General features: G+C 37.3%; 1 protein-coding gene across 2 annotated transcripts in view; it reads left to right on the forward strand.

Moving 5' to 3' along the window:
* ERMP1 (endoplasmic reticulum metallopeptidase 1) overlaps positions 1-18,229 on the forward strand; it is a 50,187-nt gene that overhangs the window by 5,557 nt on the left and 26,401 nt on the right. For both annotated transcript variants that reach the window (XR_004319174.1, XM_032477715.1), the window contains exons 3-4: positions 72-199; positions 857-962. Coding sequence is in view for 1 of the 2 variants with exons in the window: in XM_032477715.1 (XP_032333606.1) it covers positions 72-199; positions 857-962 (234 nt within the window). In the remaining variant the exon portion in view is untranslated. The remainder of the gene's footprint in view (positions 1-71; positions 200-856; positions 963-18,229) is intronic.

The following is an 18,229-nucleotide window of genomic DNA, read 5'->3' on the forward strand; positions in this document are numbered from 1 at the left end:
TTTTTTCCATGATGGTTCATCTTGTAAAGGTTTTAAAATCTCAGAAGCAAATCTGTTCCTCTGATTTAAAGGTGCCAGTGATGATGCAGTTAGCTGTTCCGTGTTGCTGGAAGTCCTTCGTGTCTTGTCCACGTCTTCAGAAGCCTTACATCACGCCATCATATTTCTCTTCAATGGTGCTGAGGAAAACGTCTTGCAAGTAAGATTTTACAGTTTTAAATACCAGGCTAGAGTAATAATGATAATGAGAATAATAGTAATGATAATTGCTAACACTTAGGCATTTTATTTGAGTAGTATCATAAAATGACATGCAAAAGAAATGCTATACTGGGCAGTGCTTTAAAAAAATCTACAGCCTCTTATGTACGCATGTTCAGTATTGGAAAACTCAACTTAGACGAGATCATCTTGTCAGTGTTTGTGTCATGTAAGGGCTTCGTGATGACATAATTATTTGCTGCAGGTTTTCTTTGGCCCTAGAGTTCCATAGATGTTTTGAGGCAGGCTCACAGCAGCATGAATGCTCAACCATAGCGATTGTCCCTTCACTTCTGTTGTTTTGGCCTTTCTTTTGCACAGGCTCACACTACAGTAAGATGTTGTTTGGCTCCACTCATGAAAATCAGGCTGCCTTCTGTGATGAATGACTTTCCACTGAGCAAACTGCACACAGCCATTAGGCAGAGAGAGAGAAGCAGATAGATGTCTTTAGACCCTGCCTTAGAAAAAAATGATTGTTTTGTTTTCCTATCCTTCCCCTCATCAACATAGACGTTCCATCTTTAAAAAAGCAAAATAAAGACTTTAATAATTTAAGATTGTTTAACAGCTGTTTTCTTTCCTTCTCATTCAGGCCAGTCATGGTTTTATTACCCAGCACCCCTGGGCCAGCTTGATTCGTGCATTTATTAACCTGGAGGCAGCGGGTGTAGGAGGGAAAGAACTTGTATTCCAAACAGGTGAGTGAGGCTGTGCGTTTTGTATTTTAATGCAATTCTTGTTTCTATAAAAGTGGAAATTTTTAAAATGTATGTAATCTCACTAATGAACTGAACATTCTTTTTAAAACATGAGATAGTTTTAGTTTTTCTTTGTTAAAGTTTTTAACAAAATAATATTAATTGGAATGTCATAAAAATCCAATAATAGTAATCATAATTCATAGCTCAGATTTGTCCAGTCAGGGCATACTAAAATCTGACGCTGATAGTTTCATGCCATTTTCCTGCTCTTTTAGAAATTTGAATAAAAGATTTTAGCCAGAGATGTAGCATTTGCTAGAAGCTTAATAATGAGTGTGTTGAGGCATGAGATGGGCCATAGGGAGTGAGGAAGGTGATATGGGAACTTGTTTTTTACTTTTAGCACCCTTCACAGACATATTGTTTAAGTTATAAAAGATATGCTAAGTATGGCTTCATAACCTAAGCACTACCATATTTTAATATTCTCCATCCAACGTATTTTAAACTTTTACTGCTTAAAATGCGTGTATATTTTAACTTGAGCTAAACTTTTGAGAATTCAAGGTTTTATGAGGTTAGAAGTAGGGCTCTCCTTTCTTTTCAACTCAGATCTTTCTGCTTACTCTGCATCTGACTAGTGAGAAGAAGCTTGTCCAGTATCTATAGGAGTAAGTGATGCTACACTATTATCTCTTTCACTCTAATTCTGGATGTCAGTCAGGATAGGAAGAACACTTGATATAACAACCACCAGATCAAAAAGCAGCAAGAGAACATTCTGTAAGCGGAGAGGACACTGCGTCTTTCTTTCCTCTGGTGAAAATATTAGCACTGCACATGGGCAGGAGGGTGTCTTTGTATGATTTCCCTCCTGGAAGTGTACAGTATGTTAAGTACCTTCATATCCATGCTTTTACTTTGTTATCACAGCACCCTGCCCCTGTACTTCTACAGCCCAGAGAAGAACCAGTCTTAAGGTTTGGTCTATGCCTTCCCTGCACTTTTTTCTGTGCATATATATTAATGCATACATATTCTGTGTGTATATATTAATATATTTTTCATATATATAGTCTAGAGAGGTAAAAACATATTTACCTAACTCCTGGGTATATATCTGAAAAAAACAAAAACACTACTTTGAAAAGATACAAGCACCTCAATGTTCCTAGCAGCATTATTCACAGTTGCAAGGATATGGAAGCAATCTAAGTGTCCATCAACAGATGAATGGATAAATAAGATATGGTGTGTATATATATATATATATATATATATATATATATATATATATATATATACACAATAGAATACCACTCAGCCATAGGAAGGAATGAAATTTTCCATTTGTAGCAACGTGGGTGGACTTGGAGGGCATTATGCTAAGTGGAATAAGTCAGACAGAGAAAGACAAATACTGTATGATATCACTTATATGTAGAATCTAAAAAATACAGCAAATTAGTGAATATAACAAAAAAGAATCAGACTCACAGATATAGGGGACAAACTAGTGGTTACCAATGAGGGGAGTGGCAATGGAAGGGTAGAGGGATGTGAGGTACATACTGTTGGGTGGAAAATGGGCTAATATCGCCAATACTTTGTAATAATTGTAAATGGAAAGTAGCCTTTAAAAATTGTATTAAAAATTAAAAAAAATTTACCTGGATTTAGTGAGGTCTTGACCCAAGTCTTTTCTTTCATTTATTTACTCACTTGCTGGGTCTGACTAACTTACAGTTCATGCTCTCTTTACTAAATACAGAAAGTTATACATAAAAATTCTGCAGTTTACATTTTAGATATAATTGCATTATTTGGAAGGATATAAACAAACTGTTAATAACAGTCATCCCTGGATGGTGGGCACTGGCTGGCAGAGCTGTGGTGGGTGTGGCTGGCATAGAGGATGGGACAGAATGTAAAAAACCAGTTTGAACTCTCCATCCCTTCACGAACTTAAAACCGGAACTTGCCATTATTGCTTTACTTACACTCTTAATAGTTTTCTGTGTTGTTTACATTTTTCCATTGAATGTAATAACTTTAATAATAAAGCAAAAACAGACTTGTCACTAGTTAGCAGTATGTATATACAAATTAAGTTTTACTCATTCTAAAATAAAGTCCCCGTATTTCAAAATTAATTTTTTTCTGGAAGGCCTCCTACAAAAGACTTGGAAAGAATGTCCCCTTTGTCTGAGTCTTTGTGTGCTGTGTCCCCTCTCGGTTTTTGTAGCTTATTCTTGTGGCTGAACTGTATGCCTGAAAGCTTTCTGGGTGCTTTTTGAAGGTCCGGTATCTTTCCCAGTATCTCTCTCAGTTCCAGATGCCCTTCCTACAAAAGACTAGCTTTCTTATGGGGGTTGCATCCAGAAGCTAGCGTTGCTTCCATGTCTGACTGACGGAGGATGAGGCCTCTTGGGTCTGGAGTCCTGGGGAGCATTGCCAGACTGCTGCGTCCTCTGCTTTGCAACAGCTCTTTTATCCTGCACAGTAGCGCTTGTCCTGCCCTGGGAATGTTTCAGTTAAAACAGTTTGTACTCTCTAATGCTCCATTGTCACTTCCGAGAGACATTCGTTTGGGGAGTTTTTAGTGACTAGAATAATCATTACTACCTAATTTTTAAAAAGGGCTAGGATGCATGAAAGAATGACTTGATTTATCAGACTAGTGATTTATATCATGAGTTAAGGAGGCTTGATTTAATAATTTTGAAGGTTTTATAAAATCCATTGTTAAAAAATTTAAAGAGATTAAACCAGTAATATATGTTCCTTGTGAAAAATTTAGATGCTACCAACCTTGAGTAGAAGAAAGCCCATAAGCAAATGGGTCACAGAATTCTTTTTTTCTCATGTGAAAAGTATCCATGACCCTGTAATCTTACCACCAGTGTTACAGTTTAGTTTCTACCCTTCTGGAATTTTTTCAAGTTGTACATATATGTATATACACATACATATATATATACACATATAATTTTTTCTTACAAAAGTGGGATCATACTCTGCCATTTTATAGTGTGCTTGAGATTCCATTCTTGTTTGTTTTTAATTACAGCTTTACTGAGATATAGTCTACATACCCTACAATTTCCCATTTAAAGTGTTAAATTTAGTAGTTTTAGATATATTCACAGGGTTGTGTAGTGTACAGTTAATTTTAGAATCTTTTCATCACTCCAGAGAGAAACCCCATATTCATGAGTGGTCTGGCTTCGTTCAGTTCTTATAATAATTTTGAGGTTCATCCACGTTGTAGTGTGTATCAGTACTTCATTCTTTTTTTATGGCTGGATTATTTTCCATTGTATGGATAGCCTACATTTCATTGATCTGTTCATCAGCTGATGGACACTTGTATTGTTTCTACTTAAAGCCATCATGAATAATGCTGCTATGAATATTTGTGGGTAAATCTTTGTGTGGACATATATTTTCATTTCTTTTGGTTGGATACTTGAGAATAGAATTTCTGGGTCATATGGTAAATTTATGTTTTAACTTTTTAAGAAACTGCTCCACTAAGTTTTATTTTAGAAGAAATGTAAATTCAAATAACACTAAATTTTTTTATTAGATTTGCAAAAAGTAAATAAAATGATAATGCCCAGTTCTGATGAATACAGAGGAACAAGCATTTGCATACACTGTTGGTGGGAGATTAGACAGGTACAGTTTGGGGGCAGTTTGGCCGTATGTACCACTTAAAAAATGTGCACTTTTCTGTCCAGCAGGTCCACTTGTAGGAATTTATCCTGTAGAAATAGTTGCACATAGATGTACAGATCTAAGTACTGCATAATCTTTTTGGCTTTTTAAACAGGAGTGAAAAATTGAAAACACCTTCCAGGTCCAAGCATACGAGACTGGTTATTATTAATGATGAGTTAAATTTTTTTTTAGCCTCTTCTGTCATTAATTTTTCCTCCCTATGAGTGATTCCTATCATTACACAAAGATGCTTTTTTCCTCTTCTTTGAGAAAACAACTTTTGACTCCTCCTCAGCCCCCAGCTACTGCCTCACTTCTCTGTTCCCATCAGTTGAAAAATTCCTCAAGAGTGGAACTCCTTTGTTCCTGTTCTTGAATCAGTTCTAGTTAGCTTTAAGTTCCCCGTTCCTCCAGGTTTGCTCTTGTAAAAGTCATGCGGTAAATTCACTGGTCAGTTCTCAGGCCTCATCTTACTTGGCTTCCATAATAATATTCGCTGCTCTCAGTCTCCTTTATTAGTGCCTCCTTGTTTTGGTTTCTTCTGGGCATTGATGCTACCTACCAACTGAAGTTAGAAGGAAGTGGAGCTGAGGGATGATGCTGTGTGTGACTGAGTTGGGTCTGCTTTTACTGGTCTTCCAAGAAACTTTGACTTTTCACTGTTGACACTGAGATCTACATTTCCTCAACATGACACATGCTCATACCCTTTGCTTTAAGAAAGATGGGGCTCATTCTTTAAGAAGAAATGGATGCACTAGAAACTGGAAGCATTGTAGGATTTATTTTATTTTATTTTTTGTGACTTTTTATTTTAAGATAATTATAGATGGACAGGAAGTTACAATGATAATACAGAATGGTCTCTTGTACCTCTTCACTTAGTTTACCCAATATGTTACATCTTGTGTAACTATAATACAGTATAAGAACTAGGAAATTTCCATTGGTAGAAAATTAGTATATAGCTTTGATTGAAAGACATTTTGAAAGTGTTATGATGTATTACAGCATATATTGCAGAAATTTTTGTTTTGCTTTTTGGGTTTGTTTTTTTTTTTTTTTTTTTTTTTTTGTAGATGACAGCAAGAGAAAGACTGTAAGGTGAAAATACTTCTGTGTCTGCCTCCCACCTTTCTCTATGAGTTAATTAAAATAGAAGTTTTTTGGGGGGAGGCAGGGAGGGATGTAGTGATTAAGAGCACTGACTCAAGTTCAGCTCTCAGCCGTAGTGCACTGTAGGCTTGCAGCCTTGGACAAGTCACATGTAACTGCTGTGTGTTCAGTTTCTCATCTGTGAAGTTGGGATGGTAGTGGTTTCTACCTCTTAGGATTAATAACCACTGAGTAAAATCCTCAAGTCTGTAGTTTCTTGTTGAAGAGCTCCCTGTGCCTTGTCTATATCATAGAGAGTATCTTACTAAGAAGCTCGTCTGCCTTCCCCATCCCAGTTTCCCCAGTCTTCCCTTTTCCACCAATACTTGACCTGTCTGTGACCTGTAGGCCTCAGTGGACAAGCTGTGGGATCTGTTAGGGGTCAAGGGCCAAGTAGTGGATATTCAAAACTATAAATCCCTTTTCTGCTGATGGGTCTGATGTTTTTCTCAAATATTTCTTTTGATACAGTGTATAAAATGAACTTAAACTTTAATCTTTCAGTGTCTTTATTGCAAGAAGAGCTCACAGCTCTGACTGTTCAGCTTAATGAATTTTTACAGACTAAGTCATGTAACTAGAATCCAGATCAAGATCCAGAGTATTGTGGGTACTTCAGACACTTCTCTTGTGGCCCTTCTCAGTCTTTCCTCCCCAAGCATTACCCTATTCTGACTTAAGTGTGGATGGATTTAATTTTGCTTGTATTTGAACTTCCTGTAAGTTGACTCATACACTGTTTTCATTTGTGTATGACTTCTCACTTAGTATTATGTCTGTAAGATTCATTTCTTGTGTTTAGCAGTGGTCATTCTTTTTTGTTGCTGAATGATATTCCATTGGCAAGGATATCCATTCTGTTGGTGATGTTAGATTGTTTCTTGGTTTTGGCTCTTTTGAATGGTCTTAGGAACATTCTTATGAGTGTCTTTCATATACATATACATGTATGCACATTTCTGAGTGGAACTACCGAGTCATAAGGTGTGCGTATTTTCAGCTTTGGTATATACTTTTGATAGATAAATGCCATACTTAGATGCAAAAATCCTAAATAAAGTATTAGCAAACTGAATCCAGTGATGTCTGTGTATTTTTTTATCTGTGTGTATATGTAAATATTACATATACATATAATATATACTTAACAACCAAGAAGAGCTTATTTCATGAATACAAGAATTTTTTAAGTTACAAGATCACAACATACTGATTGAATATTTGTATATATTGCAAAATGGTCATCACAGTAAATCAGTTAACATCCATCACCACACAGTTACAAATTTTTTTTCTTCTGCTGAGAACTTTTCAGACTTACTTTCTTAACAACTTTCAGGTATGCAGTACAGTATTATTAACTGTACTCACCATGCCTTACATTACATCCCCTGACTTACTTATTTTATAACTGGAAGTTTGTAACTTTTGACCACCTTCACCCATTTCATCCACCTCCCACCCTGACCTCTGGCAACCAGTCTGTTCCCTGTCTCTATGCAGTCCTTTTCTTCTTTTTTCTCTTTCTTGTCTTTGATAATAACCATTCTGACAGGTATGAGGTAGTATCTCATGTGGGGTTTTTTTTTTTAACGTTAGTTTTTCTTTCCTCTTTTAAATCTTTTTTTAATTTTTTTGTGGTGGGGAAGTAGTTCGGTTTGATTACTTATTTACTGAAGATACTGGGGATTGAACCCAGGACCTTATGCGTGCTAAGCACACACTCTACCACTAAGCTATACTGTGGTTTTGATTTGCATTTCCCTGATGATTAATGATGTTGAGCACCTTTGCAGGTGCCTGTTGGCTATCTGTGTGTTGTCTTTGGGAAAATGTCTATTCAGGTCCTCTGCCCATTTTTAAATCAGATTGAGATTTTTTTGCTGTTGAATTGTATGAGTTGTTTATATTTTGAATATTAACCCTTTATCAGATATATGATTTGCATATCTTTTCTCATTTAGTACACAGCCTTTTCATTTTGTTGGTGGTTTCCTTTGCTGTACAGAGGCTTTTTAGTTTAATGTAGTCCCACTTGTTTATTTTTGCTTCGATGCCTTTGCTTTTGGTGTCAAATCCAAAAAATTGTCTCCAAGACCAATGTCAAGGAGCTTACTGCCTGTGTTTTCTTCTTGGAGTTACATGGTTTCAGGTCTTATGTTCACATCTTTAATCCACTTTGAGTTATTTTTTGTGTGTGGTATAAGATAATGGTTCATTTTCATTATTTTGCATGTGGCTGTTCAGTTTCCCCAAAATCATTAAAAAGACTGTCTCTTACCCATTGTACATGCTTGGCTCCTTTGTTGTAAATTAATTGACCATATATGAGTGGGTTTATTCCTGGGCTCTCTGTTCTGTTCCATTGATCTATGTGTCTGTTTTTGTCCAGTATCACAGTGTTTTCATTCTATAGCTTTGTAGTAGACTTTGAAATCAGGAAGTGTGATGTCTCCAGCTTTGTTTTTCTTTCCTAAAGTTGCTTTGACTATTTGGGGTCTTTTGTGGCTCCATACAAATTATAGGATTGCTTGTTCTATTTCTGTGAAAAATGCCTTTGGAATTTTGATAGGGATTGCATTGAATTTGTAGATTGCTTTGCATAGCATGACATTTTAACAGTATTAATTCTTCCAGCCCATAAGCATTCAATTTCTTTACATTTATTTGTGTTTTCTTCAGTTTCTTTCATCACCATCTTATAGTTTTCAGTGCACATATCTTTCACCTCCTTGGTTAAATTTACTTCTAGACATTTTATTCTTTTTGATGCACTAGTAAATGGGATTTAAAAAATTTTCTGCTGATAGTTCATTATTAATGTATAGAAATGCAACTTATTTCTGTGTATTGATTTTACATTCTGCAACTTTACTGAACAGTAAATGAAGATGGCTTAAAATCTGAAAATCAATCTATGTAATTCACATTATCAGAGTAAAGGAGAAAAATCTCGATTGATAATCTGAACGTGATCATCTTAGATAAAGAACAAGGATATGTTCCTTCAATAAAAGTACATTTATAACACTCAAAAAATACGGCATTAATATAAAACTGTTAGCAAATAATCTACATATTCAGTTTTCTCCAGTTGTTCCAATAACATCCTAGTTGTTTTTGTTTTGTTTTCTTATCTAAATTCCAGTGCAGGATCAAATACAGCATTTAATTGTCATGTTTTATTTGATATATCACAACCATTATATAACATACACAAAAAATATGTGTGACCTTAATTATTGTAAAGTGAATCCGTTTCCAACCCCGACGTGCGAAAGAGGATGAATTCTTGCCACACCCTCCCAGAAGCTTCCCACTGCCCCATCTCAGATACAGCTGCCTCCTTCTCATCTCAGGGTAGCTGTTACTCTGATTTTTACAATAATCACGCTTTCCTTTGTAATTTAGCTTTACTTGTTTTTCAGTGTGGTTTTGATATTTTAATCATATAACTTTATTAATATCTAATTGTCACAGTAATACTATTTTAGTAATAGTATTTTAACATGATCAGTTTTCATAATGTTTCCCCACCATTGTTATTCTTTTTCCTTTTACATATGTGTTCTCACTGCATCACATCAGAAGCATATAATGTCTCTGATTACTGATGGTATTAACTTTTGATCACTTGATTATATTTATTGGGTCTTTCTACTTTGTAAAACTACCCCTTTGTAATGGGTAGTTTGAGACTGTGTAAATACCCTGATTCTTATGAAACTTTGATCCCAGTTTTAGCAGTCACTCAGGATTCTTGCCTCAGGGCATTTTTGCTATAATGTTAGCTGGATGCTATATTAAGAGTTTTCTAGCTCCATTATTCCATCTATAATTAATAGTTGGAATTCTGCTAGGCTTTCTCTTTTCCCTTATGTATTTGTTTCAGTATTTAATGTATATTTTATTTTGCGGATTATATACCCTGTTCTAATCATTTTGATGCATGGATTGTCCCAGTTTAGGCCAGTGATATTCCCTTCAACTGGTGCCTTTTGACAGGTCTCTGACACATTTATCTGAGCTCTTTCTTACTCTGGTGCAAGATGTTCCCACTTAACATATTCTAGCCTCAGATCTGGAATTAGGCATTTCTCTAAGGAGAAACCTGGCCCTTTTTGTGGATAATGGTATTCAGGAGCAAAAATCTTGGTGATGAGTGTGTGTTTCCTTCATGTTTATCCTGTTTGGGGTTTGTAGGGCTTTTTGAATTCATAGCTTGGTGTTTTCTATAAACTTGAGAAAATTACTGGCCATTACCTCTTTTTTTTTTTTAACTTTTTTTTATTGATTTATAATCATTTTACAATGTTGTGTCAAATTCCAGTGTTCAGCACAATTTTTCAGTCATTCATGGACATATACACACTCATTGTCACATTTTTTTCTCTGTGAGTTATCATAACATTTTGTGTATATTTCCCTGTGCTATACAGTGTAATCTTGTTTGTCTGTTCTACAATTTTGAAATCCCAGTCTATCCCTTCCCACCCTTCACCCCCCTGGCAACCACAAGTCTGTATTCTCTGTCTATGAGTCTATTTCTGTCCTGTATTTACGCTTTGTTTTTGTTTGCTTGTTTGTTTGTTTTTTTTAGATTCCACATAAGAGCGATCTCATACGGTATTTTTCTTTCTCTTTCTGGCTTACTTCACTTAGAATGACATTCTCCAGGAGCATCCATGTTGCTGCAAATGGCATTATGTTGTCGGTTTTTATGGCTGAGTAGTATTCCATTGTATAAATATACCACATCTTCTTTATCCAGTCACCTGTTGATGGACATTTAGGCTGTTTCCATGTTTTGGCTATTGTAAATAGTGCTGCTATGAACATTGGGGTGCAGGTGTCATCCTGAAGTAGGGTTCCTTATGGATACAAGCCCAGGAGTGGGATTCCTGGGTCATATGGTAAGTCTGTTCCTAGTCTTTTGAGGAATCTCCACACTGTTTTCCATAGTGGCTGCACCAAACTGCATTCCCACCAACAGTGTAGGAGGGTTCCCCTTTCTCCACAGCCTCTCCAGCATTTGTCATTTGTGGATTTTGGAATGACGGCCATTCTGACTGGTGTGAGGTGATACCTCATTGTAGTTTTGATTTGCATTTCTCTGATAATTAGTGATATTGAGCATTTTTTCATGTGCCTTTTGATCATTTGTATATCTTCCTTGGAGAATTGCTTGTTTAGGTCTTCTGCCCATTTTTGGATTGGGTGGTTTATTTTTTTCTTATTGAGTCGTATGAGCTGCTTATATATTCTGGAGATCAAGCCTTTGTCGGTTTCATTTGCAAAAATTTTCTCCCATTCCGTAGGTTGTCTTCTTGTTTTACTTATGGTTTCCTTTGCTGTGCAGAAGCTTGTAAGTTTCATTAGGTCCCATTTGTTTATTCTTGCTTTTATTTCTTCTAGGAGAAAATTTTTTAAATGTATGTCAGATAATGTTTTGCCTATGTTTTCTTCTAGCAGGTTTATTGTATCTTGTCTTATGTTTAAGTCTTTGATCCATTTTGAGTTGATTTTTGTGTATGGTGTAAGGGACTGTTCTAGCTTCATTGTTTTACATGCTGGTGTCCAGTTTTCCCAACACCATTTGCTGAAGAGACTGTCTTTATTCCATTGTATATTCTTGCCTCTTTTGTCGAAGGTTAGTTGACCAAAAGTTTGTGGGTTCATTTCTGGGCTCTCTATTCTGTTCCATTGGTCTATATGTCTGTTTTGGTAACCAATACCATGCTGTCTTGATGACTGTAGCTCTGTAGTATTGTCTGAAGTCTGGGAGAGTTATTCCTCCAGCCTCTTTCTTTCTCTTCAGTAATGCTTTGGCAATTCTAGGTCTTTGATGGTTCCATATAAATTTTATTATGATTTGTTCTAGTTCTGTGAAATATGTCCTGGGTAATTTGATAGGGATTGCGTTAAATCTGTAGATTGCCTTGGGCAGTGTGACCATTTTAACGATATTGATTCTTCCAATCCAAGAGCATGGGATATCTTTCCATTTTTCAAAGTCTTCTTTAATTTCCTTCATCAGTGGTTTATAGTTTTCTGTGTATAATTCTTTCACCTCCTTGGTTAGATTTATTCCCAGATATTTTATTACTTTGGGTGCTATTTTAAAGGGGATTGTTTCTTTACTTTCTTTTTCTGTTGATTCCTCGTTAGTGTAAAAAAATGCAACTGATTTTTGAACGTTAATTTTGTAACCTGCTACCTTGCTGAATTCTTCAGCTCTAGTAGCTTTTGTGTGGACCTTTTAGGGTTTTCTATATATAGTAACATGTCATCAGCATATAGTGACACTTTAACCTCTTCTTTTCCAATTTGGATCCCTTTTATTTCTTTCTCTTGCCTGATTGCTGTGGCTAGGACTTCCAGGACTATGTTGAATAGGAGTGGTGATAGTGGGCATCCTTGTCCCAGATTTTAGTGGGAAGCTTTTGAGTTTTTCACTGTTGAGTACTATGCTGGCTGTAGGTTTGTCATATATAGCTTTTATTATGTTGAGATATGTTCCCTCTATACCCACTTTGGTGAGAGTTTTTATCATAAATGGGTGTTGAATTTTATCAAATGCTTTTTCTGCATCGATGGAGATGATCATGTGGTTTTTGTCCTTTCTCTTGTTGATGTGATGTATTACATTGATTGATTTGCATATGTTGAACCAGCCTTGTGTCCCTGGGATGAACCCCACTTGGTCATGATGTATAATCTTTTTTATGTGTTGTTGGATTCTATTTGCTAATATTTTGGTGAGGATTTTGGCGTCTATGTTCATCAGTGATATTGGCCTATAATTCTCTTTTTTTGTAGTGTCTTTGCCTGGTTTTGGTATCAGGGTGATGGTGGCTTCATAGACTGAGTTTGGGAGTATTCCCTCCTTTTCAATCGTCTGGAAGAGTTTGAGAAGGACTGGTATGAGTTCTTCTTTGTATGTTTGGTAGAATTCCCTGGTGAAGCCGTCCAGGTCCTGGACTTTTATTTGTAGGGAGGTTTTTAATTGCTATTTCTATTTCCTTTCTAGTGATCGGATTGTTCAAGTGTTCAGATTCTTCTTGATTCAGTTTTGGTGGATAGTATGTTTCCAGAAACTTGTCCATCTCCTCTAGGTTATCCAGTTTGGTTCCATATAGTTTTTCATAATATTCTCGTATGATATTCTGTATTTCTATTTTGTTTGTTGTAATTTCTCCATTTTCCTTTCTTATTTTGCTAATTTGTGCTCTCTCTTTTTTCTTCTTTGTGAGTTTGGCCAGAGGTTTGTCGATTTTATTTACTTTTTCAAAAAACCAGCTTTTGGTTTGGTTGATTTTTTCTATGGTCTTGTTAATCTCTATTGTATTTAATTCCTCTCTGATCTTTATTATTTCCTTCCTTCTGCTGCTTTTTGGGGCTTTTTGTTCTTCTTTTTCTAATTCATTCAGGTGGTGGGTTAAATTGTTTATTTGAGATTGTTCTTCTTTTTTGAGGAAGGCCTGTATCGCTATAAACTTCCCTCTTAGCACTGCCTTTGCTGTGTCCCATAGGTTTTGAGTGGTTGTGCTTTCATTATCATTTGTCTCAAGGTATTTTTTAATTTCAGCTTTGATTTCCTCATTGACCCATTGTTTTTTCAATAACATATTGTTTAATCTCCATGCTTTCCTTTTTTTCTCCTTTGTTTCTCTGTTGTTGATTTCCAGTTTCATGGCATTGTGGTCAGTAAAGATGCTTGAGATATTTCTATCTTCTTAAAATTGTTGAGGTTTCTTTTGTGCCCAAGTACATGATCGATCCTGGAAAATGTTCCATGTGCACTTGAAAAGAATGTATATCCTATTTTTGGGGGGTGTAATGCTCTGAAAATATCCACCAAATCTAGTTTTTCTATTGTAGTATTTAATTTCTCTGTTGTCTTGTTTATTTTCTGTCTGGAAGATCTGTCTAGTGATGTTAATGCAGTGTTAAAATCTCCAACTATGATTGTATTCCCATCAATATCCCCCTTTATCTCTGTTAGTAATTCTTGTATGTACTTAGGTGCTCCTATATTGGGTGCATATATATTAACGAGTGTAATATCCTCATCTTGTATCACTCCTTTAATCATTATAAAATGTCCTTCTTTATCTTTCTTTATGGCCTTTGTTTTAAAGTCTATTTTGTCTGAAATCAGTACTGCAACACCTGCTTTTTTGGCTTTTCCATTTGCATGGAATATCCTTTTCCATCCTTTCACTCTCAATCTGTATGTGTCCTTCTCCCTAAAGTGGGTCTCTTGTATGCAGCATATTGAAGGTTCTTACTTTATTATCCAGTGTGCCACTCTATGTCTTTTGACTGGAGCATTTAGTCCATTAACATTTACAGTAATTAATGATAGATGTGTGTTTATTGCCATTTTGGACTTATCTTTGCAGTTGAATTGGTATATCCTCTTTGTTCCTTTCTTCTTCCTTTTGTGGTTTGGTAATTTTCCTTTGTATTACCATGGATTTTATTTAATTTTTGTGACTCCCTTGTAAGTTTTTGGCTTGTGGTTACCCTTTTTTGTAAATCTATTAGCCCATTACTATAACTGTTTTTATTAAACTGATAGTAACATGATTTCAAACCCATCCTACTGTTAAAAAATTTAAAAAAGAAAGAAAAAAAATATATTCTATATTTCCCTGCCTCCCTCTCCCACTGTCAGTAATTTGTATGTTGTCTTTTATAATTTCGTGTTTACTTTATTTGTAATTCATGAGGTATCACCTTTCCAGTTGTGAGTTTCTCATTTCTGTAGCATCCTGCTGCTTTTGTATTTAGAATAGACTTTTCAATATTTCTTTTAGCATGGGTTTAGTGTTGCTAAACTCCTGCAGCTTTTTTTGTGTCTGTGAAACTCTTTATTTCTCCTTCTATCCTAAAGGATAGCCTTGCTGGATAAAGTATCCTAGGCTGCGTCTTTTTTTCATCAGGGCTTTGAATATATCTTGCCACTCCCTTCTGGCCTGTAGTTTTTGTGTAGAGAAATCAGCTGAGACCCTTATGGGGGTTCCCTTGTAACTTACTCTTTGCTTTTCTCTTGCTGCCTTTAGAACCATTTCTTTATCCTTGACTCTGGGCATCTTGATTATGATATGTCTTGGTGTGGGTCTATTTGGGTTCTTCCTGTTGGGACCCTCTGAGCTTCCTGTACTTGGATATCTGATTCCTTCTTTAAGTTTGTGAAGTTTTCAGTCATGATTTCTTCAAAAACCTTTCAATCCCCTTTGATCTTTCTTCTCCTTCTGGGACCCCTATTATGCGAAGATTGGGACGCTTTATATTATCCCATAGGTCCCTTATGCTATTTTCATTATTTTTTATTTGTTATCTTGTAGCTCTTCTGAATGGGTGCTTTCTATTGTCCTGTCTTCTAGGTCACTAATTCGTTCCTCTGCATTATCTAGTCAGCTTTGCACAGCTATTAGATCATTCCTCATCTCCGTCAATGAGTTTACCCATTCTACTTGGCTCTTCTTTATAGCTTCAATTTCATTTTTGACATATTTTATATCTCTAAACACTATCTCTTTTAATTCCTTCAGCACTTTGATCACTCCTTTTTTGAAATCTTGATCTAGTAGGCTATTGATATCTATTTCATTGATCTTTCTTTCAGGGGATTTCTCTTGTTCTTTTAATTGGGAAAGGTTTCTCTGCTTCTTCATCTTGCTCATACCTCTCTGGCACTGTGGTTTATGGAGTATCAGTTGTCTATTTTGGTCCTTAAGGAGTTTACCAATCTAATGCCTATTTAGGAATAGAACTTAGGAAAAAAAGAAAAAAATAGAGAGAAAGAATTTTAAAAGAAGGGAGAAAGAAGGTTTGAAAACAGTGTATAATGAATAATAGAAGAGCGAGTTGAAGCAGAGTATTAATTGGGTTGAGACGTCCTTTTAAAACCTTTAAAAAAAAAAGGGGGGGTGGGGGAAGATGAATAGATGTATTTGAAACCTATGTCTAATCAATAACAGGACATCAAAACCCAAGAGAAATAGAAATGAATTAAGAAGTAAAAATTAAGAGGGTAATAGAAAATAGAACAGGTAAAAACAGATTTAAAAAAAAAGGGGGGGTTGTCTGTGTTCTCCTTGAGTCTGTGCGCTTTTAATGTGAAGTCTTTCTGTCTGCGTCCTGTTTTGCAAGCTCAGCTTGCTGTTTTCACAGGCCCTCCATTGGCGCCCTCTTCTGTGCTGCTCCCAGTACCTGTCAGCAAGCAGATCGTGCCTCCTCCTAACACTGGGTCAGGTGCAGCTCTCCTCTGCTGTGGGCGGGCGGGTCACTGCCCCTCCCGATGCCGCAGTCAGATGTTGCAGACTGGCCGGGTAGGAGGGCGGATCGTGGCCTCTCCCAGCACGTCGGACAGGGGCTGTGTTCCTGCCTGAAAGGCGGGGGGGGGGGGGGGACGCCCTGGGGGGGGGCTCCCTCCCTCTCCTGGCGCCGGTAGCTCCGCTGCTCTGTGCGGCTGCGCGCTCCGCCCTTGTCGGCGCTCTGCAGGTGGGCTCAGGGAAGACCGAGGGATAGCCTTGTCCCTGTTCCGGGCCAAAGCTCAGTTTCTTGTTTGTCTTTGTGGAGCAAGTTCTCTGAGGGACCAGGATGGAAGGATCCTATCTGCCTCTGGCTGTAGGCAAGTCTCAGTCTGGCCTTTGAGGCTGCTAAGCCCTTCAGTGGGGATGCAGGTTTTGCCCCCGCCCCCGCCTGGATGCTAAGCACCGGAGGACATGGCGGCTGAGCCTGAGCCCCGCCTCTCTTCCCCCAAAAACTTTCCGCGGGTTTTCAGAGATAGGGGTGTGCACCCTTCCCCTGAGAGCACATCAACCTTGCTGTTTTATGGAGGGCCCAGATTGTTCTGCCCTGTACACCCACAGCCACGGCGTGCAGCCCCTTGTGGTCCCCCGGGGCTACCTCAGTGCAGCCGCCCCTGTCCTCTGCCCGGCTTGGGCAGCCAGGCCCAGCCTGCCGCTGCCGGCCGGCATCTCAGGCTGGGTGTCGGGGGGACGCTCTGCTCCCGTTTAACTTAGTTCTGTCAGTCAAGGGCTGCTCCGTATAGATCCGAGTCTCGGAGGCTTCCCCTCCGTCCCGCTGGCCTCTCAGTTGGAGAGGGGAGACCCAGCGAACGAGCGCCAGTCCTCCTTTGCCGCTCCCTCCCCGCGGGGCCCTTCCCACTCTGCTTTGCCTTTTGTTCTTTCTTTTTTCCTTTTCTCCTACCAGATTTTTGGTGTCTTTATCTTTTGAAGAGGGCGATGTTCCGCAGGTGCTCTGGTTGGCTGAGTGGGTCTGTGGATGTGAGTCTTGGTGCATTTGTGGGAGAGGGTGAGCTGCGAGCGCCCTTCTACTCCGCCATCTTCTCTGAGTCTCCGCCATTACCTCTTTAAACGTTGCTTCTGCTCTATTCTTTTTCCTCTTCCTCTCAGACTCCAGTTAGTCATATGTTAGACCTTTTCACTGTACCCCATATGTCTCTTATAAACATTCCTTTATTTCCCTTTTTCCTTCTGGGATTTAATTCTATGGATCTCTTTTTCTTTCTTCTGCTGTGTTTAACTTTGCGTTAAATCATCTAAGTGTTAAAATTCTTAACATCAGTTACGCTTTTCAGTTAAAGGGTTTCCATTTCTATTTCTTTGTTAATAGATTGTACTTGTCTAGTGAAATTCTTGCTGTCATCTGTGTTTTTGAATAATTAATCGTATTTATTTTAAAATTCATGCCTGGTAACTCTAGTATCTGGTTCACCTGGGCATATGGTTCTGTAGTGTTTCTCCATCCTTTCCCTCCTCCCACATTTTATGGTTATTTTTTTCTATAGGAAAGCAATTTGATTATCTGTTTATGAAAGTATAAAAATGTTAGTATTCTTTTGGGGGGTGGGAAGGGATAGACGGGATTTCAAAATTGTAGAATAATTGTAGAATAAACAAGATTATACTGTATAGCACAGGGAAATATATACAAGATCTTATGGTAGCTCAGAGAGAAAAAAATATGACAATGAATATATATATGTTCATGTATAACTGAAAAATTGTGCTCTATACTGGAATTTGACACAACATTGTAAAATGATTATAAATCAAAAAATAATGTTAGTATTCTTAGATTCCCTGAAATACAGTTACTTGATCTATCTATATCAGACAACTTTTTGCTAAATTTAGTTGTAATAAACAACCCCCAAATCTCAGTGGGTTACAACAGCGAAGAATTTTTTCTTGCTCACGCTACATTCTGCTTCCTGGGTAACTGCATTTATATCCCATTGTTATTAAGTTGCATGTTTCTTATTCATTCTGGGATCCAGGCTAAAGGAGAAGCCCCCATCAGGGATGTACTGATCTCATAGCCAAAGTTAGTGGGAGGGATGGAGCATG

The sequence above is a fragment of the Camelus ferus genome, chromosome 4 (assembly GCF_009834535.1).
Source record: "Camelus ferus isolate YT-003-E chromosome 4, BCGSAC_Cfer_1.0, whole genome shotgun sequence".
NCBI lineage: Eukaryota > Metazoa > Chordata > Mammalia > Artiodactyla > Camelidae > Camelus > Camelus ferus.